Here is a 23,801-nt window from a genome sequence, read left to right as displayed (position 1 = left end):
AGTGCGCTTTAGTGAGTACCCTTTTAGAGTTTAATATTCAAGTGTCTTTCGTTTCTGGTAACTTGTAGGGTAATGCTCAACTGACTCAGATAATATTGGTAATTATGAGACGCTTTTTTCGACCCATGAAACGTGTGGACAAACTAATAAACAAGAGACATGTTGTATGAGGGGAATAATGCACAGTGCTGTCAATGAAACCATTGATTTATTCACCTACAGCGCCCTCTTCTGGTCAGAGGGAATTGTGTTTCTTAAGTTTATTGATCAACTGTTTTTATGATTATTAAATTATTTCTTTTTTGTTGAACAAATGAAAGTAAACAACAAATACTATTTAATAAACAGAGGTAGTAGCCTTACATGTTTAATGGCACTACTTTGCCAATGTCAAGGCCTGGAAATAGATGTTATTGTAGCAGCAGCAGAGTGTAACACTCTCCAGTTTATGACTAAATCCAGAAGTTATGTTTTCGCCTCTCCCACTCACAACCTCTTTTTTTGTTTCCTTTCAAGTGCGTCATCTGGGTATTTCCGCACTGTTTTGAGTGGGTGGTGGCGAGTTGCACTGCAGAGAGAGAAAAGGCGAAGGGCTGCAACTGGGTCAAGCTAGCCAAGAGACAACACCGGAAACAGAATGGTTTTCTCTTCAGAATAAAACGGTCAATTGACGTAAAAACACATGCATCCAGTAAGGATGTCGTAATAACATTAACCTAGTACTAAGTGTAGGATAAATGTTTTACAAAACAAAAGAAGCCGTATAACCTCAACACGTACAGTCCCTGTAATCTGAGCACAATGTCCAAAAATAATAACGTCAAAACTTAAATCAGATATATTACCTCAATTGACAAAGAAACCAACAATCTCAAGATCAAGTTTAACAGTTTAACAGACATTGTACGGTACAATTTAGCTTCTTTGTTTTTAATATTCATTAAACTGATCATTAAAGATCAGTGATTAGTTGTTTTGACCTTAAAGGTAGGATAGGTAAGAATTGAGAAACCAGCTCAATTGCAAGTAGCCATCCAGTTATTTTAGCCGGGCCGGCTAAAATAATGGGTCGTGCTTTTTACAGTGCCACGGCTTCCACAGATAACATTTTTTTTAATGTATTTATTGTCAAAGCATTTAATATATTAATATATTCATTGCTTTCGGGATGTTAAGAGCATTCCATGGAATATAACAACAAGTGTTTCTGAAATAAATTACATACCCCACCTTTAATATTATGTATATTGTTTTAATCATGTCTTACATCTATTTTATAGGTAGGCCTATTATAGGTTTCGACTTGTATTATCTATTTTACCATTTCATTTGCAAAATTCCCTTTAAAGTTGGTGTTTAAATCCTTTGACTTTTATCAATCTTATTAATTATTAACTTTTTATTATTAATGTCTTATTTGGGTTTTATTTTCATTATTTATTTAATAGTTATTTATATTTTATCCTATTTATTAATTTTGTCTTCCTTTTTCTCATAAAATTTTCAAAAAGACTAAGTATGTATTTGTAGATATTTAATTCTTATTAAATATTGTTAACTTTTCAGATACATTGATGGAAATAGCAGCAATTCACGAATAGCTTCAATACATTTTGATGAAGACAGTAAAGTGGACTTTTCATGTAAAATACACGTTCTTGCAGATATTGAAGTTAATATGGACTTTTTTCAGCGCTGTTCTCACCGGAAGCCCTGCATTATCATACCGCCCTCTCAACGTCCAGCTTTACTACCTGTCGTTCACCGAGGTGGGCGGAGCCAGGAAGGCGACAGAACAGCAATATCAAGAAGTTTATGGAGTTGGCACTGTCGTGTATGCATCGTCTTTTAGCAACAGAACACAAACAGATAAACAGTGGTGTCGACGGAGAAGCGTGAGTCGGACACGGAAACAGCCATGGACGGTGAGTGGAAGTGGGTTAAGCTGCTCGGCCTGTTTACTCACATTAGACACTGGAGCTGAAACTGTACAGGGAGTTGTTTTGCGCACAGGGGAAAGCCCCGCTATCACTGGGTCTGCGCTAACATTGGGAGTCTGCAGTTCCCGGATAGTACGCTACCGTACAGTAGGAAGTTTGACATTACTGTGCTTTAATGGCTTATACCTGCTACATCTGGTAACAGTATGCTACATTGAGTGTGTTTATTCCTCTGTGTGTAGCTAACTCACCTGACAGTCTCGAGCTGCCAAAGGGCCTATCGGGTGTCCAACTCATGGATTTCTTCAGTGACTGAACATACAAAACCTCATTCAGATATCTATATATTTATATTTACCTACCTACCTATCTATTTATTGAAAGATGTGATAAACTATGTTGTTGTTTCTCGTTGTTGATAAATTATCTTCAGTTCGGCAAACATAAACCCACTAGGTAGCGATTGGTTTAAATTAAAAACCAGCAGTGTAAACTAACTGAGTTGATTTACTGAAGTACTGTACTTAAGTACAGTTTTGAGGTACTTGCACTTTACTTGAGTATTTCAATGTTTTGCTACTTCTACTTCCCTTCAATCCAGAGGTAAATAGTTTACTTTGCAGATTTGGATTAATGATGTGAAATCAACACTTGAATAAGACTTTATGTCACCTGGAATACAATTCAAATCTACCTTTCAAAGTACTATAAGTTAGCTGCACCTTAATCAGGTGTAATAACACTTAGTTTAAGGCATTATAATTATAATCAAAACATCTCATATATATTATTCTGAAATGGACCAATCTGTGGAATGATTACTTTAACTTTTGCTACTTTAAGTATATTTTGATGCTTATACTTTTGTACACTTTTACTTGAGTAACATTTTGATACAGGACTTTTACTTGTAACAGAGTGTTCCTACACTGTGGTACTTCAACTTTAATTAAGTACAACATCTGAGTACTTTCACCACCTCTGAAAATCTATTTTATTATGAATGGTCCTCACTGCTCGAGAACCGCCCACCTCAGTCTTAGTGGATGGACGTATGGAAACAGCACTTCATACTTTGTACAAGTCCCAAATAGAAACAGGCTGTTTAGTGGCTCAAAAGCATGCTGATGTGAAGAGTGTCCTGTGATGACTTAAAAACTGCCCTCTTTCTATTTTATTCCATTTTTACCTTTGTCTGTAAGCCAAATAACATTAAATACCACGATAAACAATCAACAACATCAATGACCTAAACTCCCAAAAATATTGACTTTGTTAATATACTGTATATGATTTATCCATGTCTACCATATGGATAGGAAAGAGACAGTGAAATTAAATCCATGTCAAAACCCCTTTTGTTAGGGTAATTTAAAGTTAAAAATAACTCACACAAATGTCTCACTTCCTTCATCTCTGATTTGATATTAGTACATTAAGTCAGTTTTGGAGGCCATGTGGTATACATTTACTTTACTTTCACTTTCACATCAGGCCCTCATTTGCCTCTCAAATAATAACAATTGTAATTATTGTGGCCTTTTTGGTTTGTCTTATTCCAAGATCCACATGTATTAATCTTGCATACATTGATCTAAATCAGAGCTTGTTGTAATGTCAGTGTTTCCCCTACCATTGTCTTGGAGGGGCGCTGCGCTGAAATTCAAGGTGTTTAAAAAAAAACTATATATATATATATAGCACCAAATTGCAACTAATCTATATCTACTGTCACTTTTCACATTGAACATGTGCTCTTTAATCAAATAAACTAAACTACTTTCTATTTTAAGTTGTGTAGTTTAGTTGTTTGACCCTAAGAAACACTGATGCATTAATCAATAACAATAATCCACAGCTCTTCTCTCTGCTCCAGAGGATTTAAAAAAATATATATCCCCCCTCCCCGCTCAGGCAGCACCCCCCCAAAGCAGTAAACCTAGGGGAAACACTGCATGTGGAACACATTCTATGAGTTTGGTCTGGGAAGCAGGCATGTTACAACTTGGGAATCCTCCTACCAATGCTTTCACATCAAACAAGTCCTACTAGCCTTTGGGTGGAGCTTCGGCCTCCTGACTTTCTGTCACACCCCGCTTCTTTCTATGAATCTTAACAATTCATTAACCAAGTCTGAAACCGGAGCGCTCCAATTACAATGGAGGCCCCTCACAACAAGGCATGTAATCTGACACCAATATTACACCCTGCCTGTCATTGTTTGCTTCTTCTTCTCCTTTCCGCACTTGGCAGGCAGTTTATGGCGATTTTTTATATTTAGCTGGGAAGCCCTTGTTTTTCAGCGACCTTTGACCTCTTTGGACACAGCTCTGTCTAGTAGATTTCCACCCTGGCCACCCAATGACAAACCCTTACCAAACCACAAATATGTGCGGAAAGCAGCCTTTGGTTTATGTCATCATCACTACCAGTGTATTCTGTGTTCAATGTACTTTGAATGGAGAACCACTAATTGCTCTAAGACTTTGACGAACAAGCGTTTAACCTTTCTTTTCTTCTTGTTGTCCCCCACAGCTGTGTATGGTTGGGGTATGACCCCGCACAACCAAGGTAAGACGGTTTTCTGTAAATAATTAGTGTTTAATATGACCCGGCTCTGACTTTGAACTAGTAAAGATTTGACACTGTGTACCTATAACAGACCGATTCCTGTGTTGACGCACTGATTCTGTGATTCATGCTTTCACAATCTGGACAGAGACTTTGTTTCTGTATTTCCAAAAGACAGCACACCACATGTACGTCACATTCTTCTTCTTCTTTCTCCATCAGTCCAAGCAGCGGGCCCCTTCATAGAGATCATCGAGCAGCCGAAGCAGAGGGGCATGAGGTTCAGGTATAAGTGTGAGGGGCGGTCAGCTGGAAGCATCCCCGGAGAGAAGAGCAACGAAACCACCAAGACCCACCCAGCCATCAAGGTGAGACTTAAACTCCATTTATTGAGGATGTTTTCTAGGTTGGATCCATTTAATGTAGCTTAGATAACATGATAATACACTTTGGTCAAAGTTGGTGTAAAGTATCAACCATAATGTCATTAACTTTTACTCTTCCTCTATTATAAAACAATACTACTCTACTGTTCTTGCTGTTAAAAATGCATGCAATTAGAAATATCTGACAAGTCCATTCTGTTAAAGAGGACATATTTTGCTCATTTTCAGGTGTGTGTGTGTGTGTGTGTGTGTGTGTGTGTGTGTGTGTGTGTGTGTGTGTGTGTGTGTGTGTGTGTGTGTGTGTTAGGTCCACAGTTTAGAGATATCCCGCCCCTTGGCCTATCACGTACAATGTGTTGGAGTGCTAGCCAATAGAAGTGAGAGAGTTACATTGTGGTGTCATTATGTTAAGTAAGCAAACAAAGGACTCCAATGGAGGTGCCCTGGATAGGAGGGCCTATATTAGGGCCTCTTTAATAAAAAAAAAAGAACAATTGGCAGAGTAATCTATAATGGACATAAGAAACTCATCACATAAATGAATTGTCTTAACAAAAGTTACAAAGTGCTTAACAATAAAAGCAGTCAAGCTTTAACTTTAACATATTATTTTTAATTTGAACTTTAAATGGAATTTACTGTAGTTGACCATGACAAAACAAAAATAACACAACATTTTAAAATCTGTTGTATTCTACAATGTAAAACAGGGCTACGTTACATCACTTTTGAGATATTACATGAAATGTGTCCGTTTTAGCAGTTGTCGGCCATTGACAATAACCCTCAACTAGCCTCTAAGCCAGAATAAACGTTGCTCATGTGTCATTAGGATTTCCTTTTGGAAATATGAAACTATTGCATATTCCTCTCACAGGTGCACAACTACAGTGGCCCCCTGCATGTTCGCATCTCATTGGTGACGAAGAACCCACCCCACAAACCTCACCCGCATGAACTGGTCGGAAAAGACTGCAAACATGGCTACTACGAGGCAGACCTGCAGGAGAGAAGAATACACAGGTAGACTGGGGTGTGGCTGATGTGTGACAGAAACATCTCGCACGTAAGAGAAACTGGAGGAAATGATGCCACTTTTAAAAAAATGTTCAAATTGACACTGAATGACCTCAGGGGAAACTACTGTTCCACATGAAAACATTGTGGCATTTGTTTAAGATTGATCTAGATAAAGAGATTCATCCTTTGTGGGAGATGACGTGTTTTCTGGCGTGTACATTTAGTCGTCAGTTTCATCACGAGTTTATAGATGTGTCAAACATTAACAGAACACACCACTTACAGAAACGCGGTTCAGTATCGTATCCTGCTTGACAATCATACATGTCACTGCTACAAATAAATAAAATAAAAAGCATTGGGGGGGCTTTGCAATAAATGCACAATAACAGCAAATGAGACTATTTTTCAATGATATAAGGTTTATTATTGCATAATTTGACCAGTCTATCTGAGCAGAGACCTGTCTATCTTTATCAGAAGTGTGATGCAATTCAAACAAACAGTGTGTACTGCCCACCACTGTCAGTGTATTGTGATTCAAAGGTGAGTGCACTTGTTTATATTACCGTAGTCATTAGTTTTTTTTCACATCGAAAATGGTACATTGCATAATAAAAAGCTAGAAAAAGAGCTATAAGTTATTTTACTACACACTAAGATATTAGGGTGTAATGATATATTAATTTGGATTGATTCAATTATCCAATATCATGAATCTAAAGTGAAAAGAAAATACCCTTATCTTTTATCAGGGACTATGGATGGAAATGAGCTCAAACCTAAAATCCAGCATATTTACACTTGAAGCATTATTTGTCTAAAGCGTCATTAATGTGCTTTGTCCCTATTCAAATAAACGATTAAAATGAAATGAAATATTATAGAATTATAGTGAAATTCCCAAGCCTAATTTCAACACACCTCCTTATAAATATTAAAACAATTGTTAATCATGGGGAATGCGGCACATAACTGCTGGTCTTTTTTATTTCTTTGATCATAAAAAATAGATTGTTTTCTGTTCAAATAAAACAATGGTCAAAGTGTATTGAATGAGCTTTTTACTCGGGTGCTATAAATATAAGATTGTGTCAAATAGGCACAGGGTATTGGATTATAATATTTGCAAAACCCTAAATTCAATCATATTGTTGCAGCAAATATAGTATTGTTGTCCTGATAGTTGAGATAATATCTCATCATCTTGAAACTTGTGGTTAACACCCTTAGTGTCTCAGTACTACAACAACATTTGAATAAGGTCTTCTTGGTGAGAGAGTTATTTTCCCAAATGAAACATTGTTTTTTGTGCTCATCAACATTAATATACAGAACAGAAACAGATAATCATTTCTGTTAGTGAAATATCAGTTAGTCATTAACATATTCATAATATTGGATGTATAAAATATCTTTATATATTGGTACTGAGCATGTTTCTACTCACACAGAGTCCTTTCAACCTTTACCCTGTGTTAACTGTAAGTGTAAGTGTTTGACCACCAATATGTGTTGGTTTTAGATTACTTTGTTTCACTGTAAAACCAATGAGAATGAATATCGTCAGTTAGAAAGTACATGCATGCTTCAGTGGTTTCTGTCTTCTGGTTTCGGTCTAAGACTGTATTTGCTTTCAGTTTTCAGAACCTGGGCATACAGTGTGTCAAGAAGAAGGATGTGAATGAAGCCATCACGTGTCGGCTGCAGACCAACAACAACCCCTTCAACAGTAAGTTCTACAGAGAGAAGCGAGTTGGACCCAAAGGACTCTGCGTTGTTACCTTTTGGGGGGGGGGAGTTAATCTTCAGCATGGAGAGTCCCTGATTGTCCTGCTCAAGTGTGATGCCACTATTTTACTGAACTGATATTTAGATTTCTGTCTTAAACCTTGAATATGCTAAAGAAAGAAGGCAGTGTGATAGATTAGCTCTATGATTGCTGCTACAACACATTTGTTTTTAAACTTTTTAGCAAGTTTAGCTTTTTCTTTCGCTCTGTTAAGAACTAGCTAAGAGTTAGCATTAGCAGTGATAGCCACTGCTACAAAAAACTCCAACTGTTTACCTAATTTCTTTGAGTTCACAGCAGTGGGTTCTAAGCATACAATAGGTTCAATAAGTATCAAGCTAGCTACTGTCATGTATACACATTTTTTTAATTTAAGAGTCTTATACCTTTACTTTATCGCTGTGTTTCTCTGTCTACCTATTTATACAACAGATTTGCATGTAGCTTTTACCTTAGCTATGTTTAAAAACTAGCTAACTGGGTAGAGTTAGCATTAGCAATGATACCCACCTAAACATAGAATGTGTCCCAACAGTTTTACTAACTTCTCTGAATCTACAGCAGTGGACGCTTAACACAAAATAGGAACAATTCCATGATAGTTATGATATGAACGGTTCTGTATTTTAGAAAAACAAGTCTATGTACCGTTACAATAAGATCAGGAAACGTAAATACCCTGACCCTTTTAAATCTGATAGCCTACATATTACAGCTTGCAATGCTCTGCCAGACACATTGTGAACCCCACCCTTTTCCCTGCTGTGTGTTGGCTGCAGTTCCCGATGCGAAGGTGTGGGAGGAGGAATTTGACTTGAACGCGGTCCGGCTTTGCGTCCAGGCCACCATCACTCTGCCTACTGGGGATCTGATTCCCCTGAAGCCTGTGGTATCGCAGCCCATCTTTGACAACAGTGAGTTGGCAACACATATGTTGCAGATTTTGGAACTCTAATGTCAGAGCGCAAACCATTAGTTGATCTATTAGTTAATCAACAGTAAACTAATTGGGGACTATTGTGATAACCAATTAATGATGTTAATAACAAATGTCTGATTCCAGCAAATGGGAGGATTCTGTACCTTTCTTTCTCATATATTATTGTAAACTAAATAGTTTTGACATTTGAAGGAATAACATTTGTGTTGGTAGTTGCAACCCTGGCTTATAAATATACTTTTGGGTAGAATCTCTTTAATATGACATATTTTTTGGACAGGGTTAACTAATATGAATTTGGGGGAAATACCAGTGTTTATTTTATTTATTAGTTATTTGATAGGGACAGATACAGTTTACATAGACTAACGGCTATCTAATGCAAGTCACATAGCGTTTATAGCAGAAACAGGTCTGGAACACCCCTCCCTGGAAGGGCTTTTTGTTTCTGTGTAAACAAGTTCACAATCATCCTAAACATCATTAAACTCCCTCAGACACTCTTTGTTCCTCTTTGCACTTGAACTTTTCTTGTCAGCCCCAAGGTATTTACAATAATTAGTCTATATATGTATAGCAAGTATCCCGATTCTTACTCAGTTGCTGAGCATTCACACTACAAAACCCTACCCACAAAACACAGCTCTATACATAGATGTATAGTATGTACGCATCTCTTTCCTGAATTGTGTGTCACTAAGTCCAGTAAATAAATGTTGAAGTGAAATGATTGTATGCTCTCATGCTGTTTCAAACATGAATATTGTTTCTTTTCAGAGAGGATTATTTAAGTACTGTTGCCAGAGTTTCCGTTTGCCGGTCAACATGTCCGTTAAAGTTTAAATCTTCCGGACAAAATGAGAAAAGTGCCGGTCAAAGGTCTTCTTTGTTGTTTATTGAGCTTTAAAACAAATTGATAACGACTCTATATTAAACAAACTAATTATAGTAGATCAACTACATTATTCAAAAGTGTACAGTAACTTTGGATAATAACAAAGGAATAATAAACGGAGCCTCTCTTTTCCTCTTTCCCTCTCTCTCTCTCTCCTGACAGCCTGTCAGTATCGTCTCATGCAGCTCACTGATCCAGTAATGAGTGACCCGACAGTGAAGAATAAATATATTTATAACTAGGTTAGGTTGTTCCGGAGGTAGATAAAATAGCTAAGTGTGTTAGTTCTAACTTGAAGTGTGTGTTTTGCTCCGCTCACCAGTCCTTCACAGCGGACAGAGCTGCTGGTGATCATAGAGCTGCATCATGTAGAGCTGCAGGTGATCATAGAGCTGCATCATGTAGAGCTGCAGGTGATCATAGAGCTGCATCGTGTAGAGCTGCAGGTGATCATGCAGAGCTGCTTGTCTCCGTCAGCAGCAGCAGCTCATCTGATCTCCCTCTCTCTCGCGTCCGATTAGACTTCACTCGCGTTTTTGTCCATATCGATCAGATCTAGCTAGTTCTGGCTAATGATATGACTGCCTGCTTATCAAAGGACACCAAACAATAAGCGTTGCTTGGCAACGGGGTGTGGCGGCAAAGTATAGCGCAGGGGCGTGTTTACATGAGGGGCCAAAATGTCCCCTTCAGGAGGATAAATCTCTTTCTCCACACTGTTAGACATTAGAATTTACTCTTCTTGTCTGTCACATAAGTGGCGCAACTGATACGATATTGCGCTAAGGGGGAATTATTTTGACCAGACATTTTGACCGGAGAGATTTAGATTTGCCGGTCTTCAGCATATTTTACCGGTCATAGTCCGGTAATTACCAGCTACCAGAAACTCTGAATGTTGAGTCTGCACAGTGTTGAAGTTGAGGTTTTATTAGATAAATATTTTAGGTAGTCCAAAACGTGAATAAGTGTTAGTGCTGAGATTAAAATCTGAGGAAATACAATAAATAACAAAATAATTCTACAAATCAAGATTCATAAAAAATATAATGAATTTATAAAAATACAAAAAACATACAGAAAAGATACATTGAAAATAAATATATTTTTTTAATTCCTGCCGAAGGGTTTCTAATATTGATTCTTCAATAATAGCCTGAGTCCTTCTGCATTTAAATATGTCAGGTTATTTGTATTTACAGATTTTCAGGGTCGCCCAATAGCTCAGTGGTATTTACAAGTTTTCATAAATGCTTTTTTTTTCTAAAAGGGGCGCCAAACACAGCTGAGCTGAAGATCTGCCGAGTCAACCGCAACAATGGAAGCTGCAAAGGAGGGGATGAAATATTTCTACTGTGTGACAAAGTGCAAAAAGGTACAATAAGCCTGTAGAGAATGGGATGGGTTACATATTTAAGGAATAAATACTTTAATATTATTTAGTGTGTGATTAAGAATAAGATGGCTCTATAACATTTAGTTCATATGTGGTTGCGTTGTGTCACAGGGTAATGCAAAGCAGACGCATTATTTCTAAGTGACTTCAATCACAAACCAAAAGATGTCTTCCTCTATTCCCCTGTCCACTTTTTCCAATGTTCTAATTCAATTATGAACATGCTATGTTCATTGACAACTTCTTTGCACTGTGTATTTGTGCCTACTAAATGAGTAAACTGTAGAACACTGAGAAAAACAAAGCAAAGATATATGATCATTATCAAAGATCCCACTTGCAGTATTTTGGTTGTGCTGTTAATAATGTGAAGTTTATGTTCTCTATCTTATCTCTCTACATTTCCCATTCTGTGTTCTTTGTAGAGGACATCGAGGTGCGCTTCTTCCAGGACTCCTGGGAGGGAAAAGGCACTTTCTCGCAGGCTGACGTCCACAGGCAGGTGGCCATTGTGTTCCGCACACCGCCGTACCGCGATGCTAACCTCACCGAGCCCATCAGAGTCAAGATGCAGCTGCGTCGGCCCTCAGACCGCGAGGTCAGCGAGCCAATGGACTTCCAGTACCTGCCCTCTGACCCAGGTAAGAGGCATTGTTCCCATTATTCCTGTAATGTCAAATAAATGCCTAAGTCACTCTAAGATGTTCCTGTTTATTAACTGTTCATTGACCCCTGTAGATGAATACAGGCTGAATGAGAAGAGGAAGCGTACAGGGGACATGTTCCAGAGCCTGAAGCTGGGGCCCATGCTCTCTAGTGGTATGACATATTTGTTTCTGTCACTACCACTGCTATATATATAATATTGTATTTAAATGTTCTGTTTCAATGTAATCTAATCATGTCTGCTGAAATGTTAGTGTCCATTCCACAAGATAGACGGCACATAAGCCCGGCAAGGAGAACAATCACAACCAAGCCTCCATCTATGAACGCACAAGTTGGTGAGTCTGTTTAATATGTCTGAAAGAAACATTTGCATATGTTACAAAATGCAGTAAATTTGACCTGCAATAATCTAAAACATGGGCCATGTACTGGGGCTCAGTCCCATCTGCGGTGGTCCTGGGTTTGTATTTACACGTCATCCCCTCTGTCACCCCAACGATCGGCACACCTTTGCCATAAACTGATTATTTGTAGGTCATTTTCAGCATAAAGATAATGTGATTTTCAATAGTGACATTTCAATTCCTTCTTGCTTGTGTCATGTGTGTCTCCAGCAGCTGTGGTGCCCCCTGGTGCCAGTGGAGCCAAACACCAGTCTTCCTACTCATATCAACCGGGCCAGCTTTTCTCAGTCCAGCCCAAGATGGAGCCAGTCTCTGCTGCAACTACAAACCAAACATGGAAAATCATGGAGAGCCTGCGCCTGGGCTCCCAACCCAAGGCCACTCCAGTGCCCAACTTCACAATGAGCCAGGCTCCATCCTCTTGCACCACGTCCACCGCCAACCAGGACTACTCAACCGTCAACCTGGCAGACCTGCACGAGTTCTTCCCCAACATCTCCTCGGCCATGGCCCAGGAGACAGCAGCTTCTCAGGCCGGCGCATCCTCCTCACAGAGCAGCAGCTCCTTCACCCTGCAGGGCTCTCACTACCGGGTGGACCCACCACTTGTGGACGATGATATCCCAGAGTTCCCAAGCTTTTCCGAAGCCCAGCCTCCAGGTGTTCTGGATAACCTAAACATGGACGACTTTGAGGACCTCCTGAACCCGAACCTCATGAACGAGGGTGGAAACGTCCCAGTCATGCTGTCTTCAGCTTCATGCCAACAAGCTCACAGCTCGTCTTCCGCTGCTCACGCCGCAGCATCCCAGAACACATCTGACCCCGCCGGCCTCCCAGGAAGCACCTGGATGAATTACCCCAACAGCATTGTCCACCTGCTCCAGAACGAGGGCATGATTGACATGTCGTCCAACAACGGCAACCACCGCTCGACCGTGCTCGATGAGTTTGACGAGTTGATGTCTGCAGACGAGGATCGTCTTATTTCCATTTTTAACAGTGGAAGCCAAGCTGGGTTTGTGTCAGGACACCCGACTTAAAGTTTGTCCAAGTGATTTTTATACGGACAAACTAAGACCACATGTATCTGCCCTTCAGAACTATAAGTCCTTAGTTGTTACAAAAGGAAAGAGGGTGGATTAATTAGGGCTTGTAAAAGATGATATGTAGCAAAACTGCTCACTGTGTACATGCTTTTTAATAACACCAAAACAAGGACTCTTTCTGGTATTCAATAAGTAGGATTTATTTCTCGGATATCATTGTTCAGCATCAATCATTAACTTTGTTCTATAAAGACAATCAGATCATGTGCATAGCTGAATGCATTTTATCAAAAGTTTTCCTGTTGAAGTTATTTTCTGTGGAACATGTTAAGCATGTTTTTGTACAATTGTAGTAACTCTGGTCAGTGTTAATGTGATTATAATTCTGTAAGTTTGGTTAAAGCGGTAGGGGTTCGCAGTAGGATTTTAATCACACCTGGAGGTAAGTCTATACAAATAATATCCTTGTAGTTAAATATCCACATTTATGACTATGACTTACAAATATGTTGTCTTTTAAGGTCAGCAGCAACAAATGATGTTCTTATACTCGTGCCTTTGAGTCTCAACACGTACAATAATGCGTTACAAACCAAATGAAGGTCTACATATATATATATATATATATTATCAAGCTACATTAATAAGTACATGCTTATAGCAGGAGCTCACACTCAGAGCTGTATCAGATTATGTTTTGCTGTCGGCCTCTGGTCCGTTTTTCTACACTTATTTCATAAGTTATGGCTGCAGTTTCCCTTAAAGACTTGTATGTCAACTTGTTTTACTCTGTAGTAAAAAAATGCTTTCAGATGCCATTTTATACTAGTATGATGTAAACATAGTATATGTGCCTTTTTGCTATTATGAATGATTCATTCTGTCAAAATCCCAAACATTTGTCTTGGCAATAAAACCTACTGCGTATACAAATTGTCTTCAAAAGTAGACTTTATTTGGCAACTCTCTTATCGTGGTTCAGTACTAATGAAAAAATAAAGCCCAAAAGATTAGACAAATGCATTTTGTAAAAGCAAAAAACAAATGCTTTTCCACCCTGTCCATCAGGTAGGTGTTACAACATGAAGAACACACATTTTCTTACTTATGAACACACTATAATCATAACAAAATGTGACAACCGTTCTGGTCACTTTGGAAATATAACAGCATGAAAACACAAGTATAAATTAGATTACTTTTTGCCAAAAGGAAGAACTTGATCAAAATTCAGCGACTGACATTCAAAAGCATTTGTCAGTGAGCTGTACAGCACAGTCGGCTCGTGGGATCAAGAAGTGCTTCTTCATCCTACAAAACTACCCTGTTCTTCTGACGGACTTATGTTACTTCAAGATTGGTGACTCTGTTGATAATGTGTGAACGGCGGGGCACACACTCCAGGTCAAATTTGCTCTCGTATATGGTCGGACAGAGTTTCCAGCGGTTGTTTCTGTAGATTCCCAGGTATGTGTACACATCTGGCTTGTAGGTGAGAGAGCACTTGACCCCTGCGGCACGGATGACGGAGTCTAGCCTCAAGACCTCGCTCTCGTCAGTGAAGTTCTCGTTATAGGCACAAATGACCTGCTTGCCCTCTCCCTTGGAGTTATGCGGACTGACTTTAACTAAGGAGATCTTGCCATCCAGGGCCGCTCTCGCCACACACTCCCAGGCATTGTCCAACTTGAAACCAGTGTCCAAGTGCATCAGCCATTTGCCTGTCAGCACTCCGTGGTTGAGGGCCAGCTCCTTCACTGTCTGGAAGCTGGCTGGCCGGCCGCTGGACAAAAGTTTCTCCCAGCTCTCCTGCAGACCAGTGACATCCCCGACGCTGGGCCAGTGGTTCAGGCCCAGCACAGCGATCCACCCCACAGGGCTCACTCCACCTTCTTCATTGCCAAATCTGTCCACTTGGGAGGGCCCGTTGGTCTTCAGCCAGGCATCGAACTCGGATCTGGGAGTTCTTCTCGAGTCAAACACAATCCACGGGTCCATGTCTGCAGCCATGGCCTCAGCAGCATGGGTTTCTGCAGCGAAGGGAGTCGCCACCTCGACACCTCCAGGGGCCCCTTCCTCCTCCATGTTGCTGTTAGTTTAGGGGAATTGAACAAGTCCTTCGTCTTACCCTGTTGAAATGAGAAATGCGTTCTTTATTAAAATGGTCAATAAAATCAAATGAGCACATTGTCGATTAGTTTGGACTATTTCCAAATCTAGGCTAAAGTGAACCGCTGGATTTTTTACTAATGCTGCTAACTTACTAGCCTGCAACATTAGCAAACCTGGTTCTAAAGCTAACGTTTGTCCAACAAAAGTTAATTGCTATAAATAAGCTTTTTTATCAATTGTGTGTGTAAGTGATACAGTTAACAGGAAGCTAAACACGAAAATATATTTGAAGCTAGCTAAACGGCTAGCTAGCCATTAAACAATCGTCCACGGTTACATTATTTGCAAATTTGAAGAAGGGTTGTAGCGTAACCGCAAGCTTGATATCACACCTAACGTTTTAATATAAATACTTTGCATGTGGATAATAGGTAAGATGTCAAACTGTGGACGTTGAGGCTTAACGTACCTGCAGTTGGTGGCGTTGGTTGTCCAGTGTTGTTCTTCCGCTCACGCGCAGCACTAACTGACTGCGGTAAAGCTAGTTGCCGTTTAGATTATGTTGCCGTTTATTCTATTCGTGCAGTTACGGTACATGTGCTTTGAGCAGCCAAAATATAATTTAAAAGAGCTTCAATGTATTCTCACATCTGACACACCTCTGTATCAAAGAGTTGTATGAGAAACTCCATCAAAATGACCAAAAGTTTAACAGTAGTGACTTCTCTCGCCTATAGACCAGTGCTACATTACACAAGTTTACCTCGGAAATTAAATATGTTCATAAATATGAGACCAATCTGTGTTAATACAAATAAAGTACAATGTGGGGTTTGTAAAAACGAAGTGGATGTGTGTTATTGTTGCATGTACGTTAAACTACAACACACTGCAGTTAGGGGGGTCCAACTACTGTTAAAGTCATGTTTACATTTTAATCCTGTACAAAGTTGATCCAAAATGACGGCACTGGGACCATGCGGAACCAAGCCGAGCAACCAGCCAACGGGGAACGAGTGACGACGTGCTAATGAGTTAGCAGGGTAGCTATCGCTATCAAGTGTGTACGCGGTATACAATATAGAATAATATTTCACAGTGTATTCCATTTTAATTTAGGGAAGCAACCCGGGTTATTTAATTATGCCGAGCAAAAAGAAGAAATACAACGCCAGATTCCCTCCGGTGAGTTTAAACTTCGCTGAACCGGTGTTGAGAGTAGGCAGCGCTAGCATACTGTGTGATGGAAAGCTAACTTGTCTAGCAAGCTTGATCGGGGTTTGGCCTGTCTGCTTGCATAAATAGCTAACAAGCGCAAACCTTTACAACTCAAAATGTAAGTTGTATTAGTGCCATTATTAAAACGGAATTGCTTTTATAATTGGTTGTCCCATTTACTTTGCGTCCCAGTGATACCTATAGTACAGTTTAGGCGTGCAACGCAAGTTAGCTAGCGAGTCCAGCAGTTAGCGTTGTTTTTAGCATGCCAAGCTAAGTGAGACTTAACGTTATACATCTTGGCAAATCCGTTGTTTGTGAGTGTTTTGATAGCACACACATTATAATACAGGACAGTGATGAAAAGGTCTAAACAGGCATGCTATGCAAGTCCTCGTATCAGGGAACCGACTATCCAAAAATGTGTTGTACCGTTAATGTGTATGAGTAATAAGTTACCCTAGCATTGTTCATACATTTAAACATTCTTTAAAAGTTTATTTTTCATTATTTCCAAATGTGTGTCAATGCATTGACTCACTATACACACACATGTGTAATACTTACCTTTTTTCTCCTTACAGGCAAGGATAAAGAAGATTATGCAGACGGATGAAGAAATAGGCAAAGTGGCTGCAGCAGTACCTGTTATTATCTGTATCCTTCCTGACAAAAAGTTTCACTGTGCATGTTCCAAGTATCAATCATCAGTATTTGTTTTGAATCCACAAAAGTATGTTTGATTTTATTAAGTTGTGTACATGGCATTTAGGTCATTAAACTAATGATCTGACTGTAAGTTTAAACATTAACTTTGTTAACAAGTCAAACAGAAAATGATTAAACTATTTAGTTAGTTATTGATAAAGTCAGCAAACCTGTTGCATATACATTTCCTTATCTAAGATGTCAGCGAGAGCCCTGGAGCTTTTTTTGGAATCATTGCTTACAAAGGCCTGTCAAGTCACCCAGTCTAGGAATGCAAAGACGATGACAACATCGCATCTGTAAGTTTGTGTGTTTGTGTGTCTTGATAAATAACCTGGTCTAGATTGCACTGTGTTGGAGTTGGACTTGTTTGGGAGTCGTCCTCTGCTCAGTTCATTCTGACTGACATACCACAGATGTAATTTGATGGTACGACTCTTTACTCAAACCAGAATGCATGCGAGTCTGTGGAGAAAGCAGTGTGCTGACTTGGACATTGTGTTTCCACAGAAAGCAGTGTATCGAGCTGGAGCAACAGTTTGATTTCTTGAAAGACCTGGTGGCAACTGTGCCAGACATGCAGGGCGAGGGGGAGGAGAACCACACCGAGGGGGGTGGAGAAAAAGTCCCACGCAGGTATGTGTCTCTTTCTCACGCTCGCATACACACACTGACATGCTTGTATGGCATGATAACTAAAAGGAATAGAACAATAATAGCTTTGTCTGTCGAGCAGATAACGTTGATTCATTAATCTGGTATACCACATGATTTTTCACTCATTAATTTCTGATGAGTCATGCACACACATTTTAACTCCTTATATGGAAACAAGTAGAGTTACCTTTTGCCTTTCGAGCTCCAGCTGCTGCTTTAAATTGACTAAGGCCAAATGTTTGTTATCTTAACGACTTTCCCTTATCTCCATTCCGTTTTTGATTTGCAAAAAAGTAAATTAGATTAAAACAACAAGAGAAGAAAACTAATTATTGAGGATTGTAGAAGGAAGAAAGTATTATTGATTGTCAAATCAAACACTGGAACTGCTAAATAGAAGCGGAGGGCTTGGCAGAGAATCGCACATAAATTAAGTGAAAACCCCAAAGAGTGTTGCTGATTCGATTGTGATTCAATTTAAATGAGTTGTAAACTGATCTTATTTTAAACATCGTCTCAGCTGTGGGCATGTGGAGCATGTTTTGTATATAAATAACTGAAAGTAATGTAATGTTTTCTAGACATCAGAATTGTTGTTTTTTTCCGAATAATCCACATGTTCTTTTTTGTCTTCTCCCAAAGGGGTAGAAAACCCGGGTCTGGCCGCAAGAATGGGGGGGCTGGCTCCAAAGGAAAGGACAAGAAGTTGTCTGGCACAGAGTCAGAGCAGGAGGTGGGGATTTATTTGCATGCAGAGAACAAAAGCTATCCACAAGTTGTATCATCCGGAACATACAATTGGACATTATGAGCACAGAAAAATACTTTATTTCCAAGCCTATAAATGATATTTCGTACAGTTGCAATGATGTGTGTGTAAGGTAAGAAGTCTCACTGGTGTGTTTTTTGTGATAAAACAGGATGACTCAGAAGAAAGCGAGACGGACGGGGATGAGGAGGACGGCTCTCAGTCCAGCACAAACCTGCAGGCTGCATCCAGGTTCCACAGGTATGAACCCATCACATATAAATCAATACACAGTAACTGTAGCACAACAATCAAGGTTATCAAAGCAGTCAGAAACGTAGGTAACAGAATCAGTCAGAATTTTGCTAAGATTAGCCACACCGTATCTGAAAAAGTTTGTTTAATTGAGCAATGGTATGTATCATATCTTTACTTATAATTTTAATATAAAATATGTGTTTTTTTCTTCTTTCAACATTGAAAAAGTCTCACTTTTACAACAGATGAATGAGCTGTTTGGTTTCATTATGTCCACTGTAAGTCCAATGCTCCTATTGTAAATTATTAAAAAATGATGTTCAGATATCCGGTGGACAGGGAGGTGGCGCTGTTTTTCCTCTGAAACAGCTCTTGCTGTGGCTAATTCCACATTACTTTAGTATTTTAAGCAGGTTTTTTGAATATTTTATATTTGCATTGTATACATTTCCATATAAAGTGTACACAAAAAAAAAGTCTAAGGTGTGGCTAGACACTAAATGGAATGGATGAGCTTCTCATCACCGGGACAATTGCAATGTAGAAAAAAAGGTCCATGGAAATAATATTGTTGTCTCTTAATTGGTAGTGACATTTAAATCTATTGCCCACATTTATCATACTTGTTGGAATAAAATATGTTGATTTATTTTTGTTTACTGACTCATTGGAGTATCAGAATTATAAATCCATCATCCGTCCCACAGCAGGTACATTTACAACAGCAGAGATACAGTGCAGATAAAAAGATAACAATTATTAGTGTAGATATATATTCAAAAAGACGCAAACACAGGCTAAAAAAATAAAACACACACATCCCCAGTAAAATATTAGTAGCAGCCTTAAATATGTACCATGTGTTAAATATGAACTAGTCTTTAGTCTAAATTGTATTTGATTGACATCTGTTTTGCTCGTCCTCCCCCCCCCCCCACAGCCCAACAGAACCCCCCCAGGACACGCCCCTATGCCGGTCCAGCATGGCTCCCGCACAGTTGGAGGGCACAGTGGCCTTCGCCCCCCACCCCTCCATGATCAGCGTCGCACCACCTCCCCCCGCCCCGGAGCCGCACAAAAACGAGGAGGATGACGACGACGAAGACTATGACTCTTAGCTCCCCTCCTTTTCCTCCACCACCACTACTCGCACACACAAACACACACACACACACTCTTTCTACGTTATTTTCAGATTTCTTAAGTTGTCCTCGCGGCTGCTCCAACTGAGGAGGGAAAGACTCTTCGTCGCTGACAGCAAATCCCTCGGCTGTAAAAAAGACAAAGTTGCAGGAGACGGAAAACTGGCTGTATATTATGTGTTTTAATTTCTTTTTTCCCCCCTTTTTTTTTTAATGTGGTTTTATTTTATTGTAGAAGAGAATCCAACGAGGTTGTTTTTTAACGTTGACTGATTTAAAGAAATGGCGGTCGTCACTGTTTTTGCCATGGGCCCCCACGGACAGGATAGGTGTGGTTTGTGTTGCTTTGTAGCTTTTTCATTTGGCACTTTTTTTCTTTTTCCTCAATTCCCAGTAGTAGATATTATGATGTGGACAAGTCACTCAAGAGCAGCCCCCCCAAAAAAACTTCTATCAGCAGCAGTCAAGGCCTTAAGAGACAAGTTCAGGGGCAGTAGTTTCCAAAGTGTTAGGAAGGTGATGCACACTGGACAAAGGGAACGGAGGTCATTGTCTCACCCATAAAGTGTTATATTACCACGTTATCAATTGGCTATGAGTGACTGCTGTTAATGTGAGCCCTACTTCCAGGCTTTGTCACAACTCACTAGTCAGTCCGATTGTCGGGCTGCAACGTAAACAAGGAAGCAGGTGTATTTTTACGATAGGTTAGCTAACCACAGCCTTTTTCAATCAGTTTCTATTTTTAATTCAGGTTTTATCAAGTAAACTACAAACAGCCAACCATATCAGCAGGGTCATTTTCTTTTTGCACTAAGCTGTCCTAGCTTAGTGCTATAATATACTATTTTATAGCACCATTTAATTCCCCCGGATCGCCCATCAGTACTATACTGTGACTCTTGGACCATAACTTTGTTTTTAAAGTTGTTTGTCTCCTTTGTCCACTCTCATTTCTATTCTGGCCACCCCTCCTATTTTTGGAATTATTTTCAACATTTTGTTCCCCCCACCTCGTTTTAGATTGTTTTAAATGTATCCATTGAAAAACACAAAGATGGGGCTCCCAGTTATGTGTCAGTCTCAGTGTGAAATATTTCCGAATAGACATTTGAAGTTGACACTGTATTGTAAACTTTTAACATTCTTTTTATTTTGTATGGTTAAAAAATAAAGTTCATATTTCAATTTAAGAAAAATAAGCCACGCTTGTTTGGGGTTTGTTGTGTTTTCCATATCGGAGATGAAAAGCCTTCCACATCAAGCAAATCTGAGACGGCATTCATCTTTAGACAGTTCTTTATTCACTTGAAGGGCAAAACATGACTCGCGGCATCTTAAAGCTAAATATTTCAAAGTGGTAATTTTTGGATCTCATCCTTTGTAGTCCTGACGCAGTTGCACTTTTTGAGTTCGTTATTTTGAAAGTTTCCCATGGATTCATATCATGTTTATTTACTCGCAGTGTCTGAACCTGAAAGACCAGCGCTGCGTTTTATCCTCCACACAGCAGCCTCCTCTTGTATTTAAATCAGATAAGTACAAGACGGTACAGGTTTGTGGAACGTTGTTCACAGAGAGGTGATTGTCACCGTCATGGACACACTTTAAAGTGGCCGGCACACTTGGCCCACAGTGTGTCCCGCCCCAGTCCTCTTCCTGCTGCCTTCTTTATTTTTTCAAACAGTCCATTCTGTCGTGTAGACCAAGCAACCCTGAGCCGGGGCCGCAAAAACAACTGCATCCTTCCTGCTCAAGCGTTGACTCAGCGGACTGCGAGGAGGGTGGGGTTAGTTGTCTGTGTGTGTGTGTGTGTGTGTGTGGGGTGGGGGTAGGAGCAGGGTGTAGGTGGTTGACTTTAGGAGGTTGGTGTCCAAACAAACGGCAGCCATGGGGCAAGGAAGGAGGGAGGGTAAGTGGAGGGGGGGGGCATCAAAGGGGCGAACAGAAGGAAGCACACTGTTTCCACACGGCCGTCGGGGGGGCCAATGGCCCTCTGATTCCCAGCCACTCCTAGCTTTGGAAACCTGGGAAAATGTGGCAAAATGTTGATTACCTGACCTTTTCCAAGAAGAAAAGTCTTCAATTGTGTGTCTATAAAACATAAAATGCATTCCGTGGCTAAGCCAAGCTGTGGTCTTAATCAGAATGCACTCTGGGAACTAACTCATTAATATAATTTGTGCTGTAGGCTATTTTTATATAAAGCAGTATGTATGTCCCTGCTTCAATGTGTTTGGTGGGATATTCTGACATACAGGGGTGGAAGAAGTACTCAGATTAGTTACTTAAGCAAAAGTAGCTAGTTACAAGTTAAGGTCCTGCATTCCAAATATTAATTAGGTAAACATACAAATGTATTGGTATCAAATACACTTTTGACCACGAGTAATGTGGTCAAAAGTACCACCCTGTTCTAAATAGGCCTTATGCATAATTGCCCATTTCAGAATCGTATATATCTTCAGTTACTGGGTTACTATTATGTTTATTTATGTGTTTAGATTTTGTATATGCTAATAATCTAAACCTAAGCTAATAAATCTGTCAAATAAATGTAAAAAGTACAATATTGTCTTTTAAAATGTAGTATGGAGTAGAAGTACAAAGTAGCATAAACTGAGAATACTCGCATAAGTACCTCAAAATTGTACTTAAGTACAGTACTTGAGTAAATTGACTTTTTTACTCTCCATCACTGGACATACAGTATCATACATTCCAAAAACACAGGTAGTAAGCCATGGCATACATTATTTTTACGGCACATTTCCTATTGTACACATGGGAAAACTCCAAGCACGTTCAAATCAAAAAAGGAACACACAGGAAAGAGCATGAATAACAGAGCGTCTCTTGCTATGGAATCACACTGACCACATGCCTGGGAGTGTCGGCGCAGTAACACCTAGTCCCCAACAACGGTACCACTCCCTCCTGTTGGAGAATGCTTGTTAAATGATTTTTTTTGTTTTACTTAGCCTTCAAAATAAATAATGTTTTTAAGATTTGCATCTGCAGTAGAAATCCTGAGATAGCTGTGGAAATACATATAAACACTAGCATAGCCCGTTGACCTAGCATGTTTCTGTTTACTTTAGGTGCAATGTGCAATACCTGGTCACATGCTCTTAATAAATAGGGGTAACATTTCTCCTACTGGATCCATAAGATCTAAAAGTACATATATCACTTAAAACATAAAAAGTCAACATCTAACTAACAACATAGGGCAAGAATTGGATTTTGGATTTAATCCATGATGAGCTTTACTTCCTGGTCCCCTCATGGTGACTCTGCAACACAATACATACTGCTACTTTTTCCCATTCTGTTGATAGTGTTCATTTGTTAGTGTTTTAAAAAAAAATCTGAGCATATCTTACATGTTGCTATATTTCAAGAATGTTTAGGCTGTAATAAAGCCCATTTCCAGAGAAATTAACATTATGCATTTTCTATGCATTTTGTTTCTAAATAACATCTTATAATGTAGTTGTGTTCCTTTATTCCTTGTGGAAATGGGCTTCCATAGGCTGTATTATTGGATATAATGAGTCATAACAGAGGAGGACAATGTGTAGCCTTTAAGTGACATTTCAAAATTGCATCCCAGGTCAGCAAAAGTTTGTACATTTTTTCTTAAGATATTCTGCAGAAGTAGTCTGATGAACTCTTTAGTATTTCAAAATAGAAAGGTTATAAAAGTGAGACTGTTCTCCCAGGATTTAAAACTTTGAAATGAGCTTAATTTGACTTTATCCGGAGGAGATCTGTACAGCAGTAAATCCGACTCCACTTCAGTGAAATTTCAATAACAGCTCTTCCACCACAGTCGGATAAGTAGCCCATCAAACTGCATGAAGAACATTAAACCAGCCGCACGCCGAAGGATT

At 39.4% G+C, this 23,801-nt stretch overlaps 3 protein-coding genes across 3 annotated transcripts; 2 read left to right on the top strand and 1 right to left on the bottom strand.

The window, feature by feature from the left end:
• Positions 1–1,764: 1,764 nt before the first annotated feature.
• rela (v-rel avian reticuloendotheliosis viral oncogene homolog A) lies at positions 1,765–13,995 on the top strand. The gene is given in 12 exon segments (XM_010794790.1): positions 1,765–1,925; positions 4,476–4,511; positions 4,734–4,879; positions 5,775–5,920; positions 7,558–7,649; positions 8,489–8,623; positions 10,815–10,919; positions 11,366–11,581; positions 11,679–11,759; positions 11,861–11,944; positions 12,224–13,008; positions 13,010–13,995. Coding segments are annotated over 12 exon segments (1,983 nt in total). The 5' UTR covers positions 1,765–1,918; the 3' UTR covers positions 13,160–13,995.
• Positions 13,795–15,743, bottom strand: cunh11orf68 (chromosome unknown C11orf68 homolog). The gene is made up of 2 exons (XM_010794791.1): positions 15,644–15,743; positions 13,795–15,191 (listed from the first exon to the last, which is right to left on the bottom strand). Exon 2 carries the CDS (start codon positions 15,145–15,147, stop codon positions 14,404–14,406), a length of 744 nt encoding a protein of 247 aa, XP_010793093.1. The 5' UTR covers positions 15,148–15,191; positions 15,644–15,743; the 3' UTR covers positions 13,795–14,403.
• A 421-nt stretch (positions 15,744–16,164) lies between these two features.
• Positions 16,165–21,102, top strand: drap1 (DR1-associated protein 1 (negative cofactor 2 alpha)). Its single transcript, XM_010794789.1, has 7 exons — positions 16,165–16,359; positions 16,977–17,049; positions 17,306–17,399; positions 17,611–17,736; positions 18,400–18,490; positions 18,678–18,766; positions 19,704–21,102. The coding sequence occupies exons 1-7, from the start codon at positions 16,318–16,320 to the stop codon at positions 19,879–19,881; spliced, it is 693 nt and encodes a 230-aa protein (XP_010793091.1). The 5' UTR covers positions 16,165–16,317; the 3' UTR covers positions 19,882–21,102.
• Positions 21,103–23,801: the final 2,699 nt, after the last annotated feature.

Source organism: Notothenia coriiceps, unplaced genomic scaffold (assembly GCF_000735185.1).
Source record: "Notothenia coriiceps isolate Sejong01 unplaced genomic scaffold, NC01 NC01_scaffold00037246, whole genome shotgun sequence".
Lineage (NCBI taxonomy): Eukaryota > Metazoa > Chordata > Actinopteri > Perciformes > Nototheniidae > Notothenia > Notothenia coriiceps.
The sequence above is the reverse complement of the archived record's forward strand: the minus strand, read 5'-3'. Positions and strand labels throughout refer to the sequence as shown.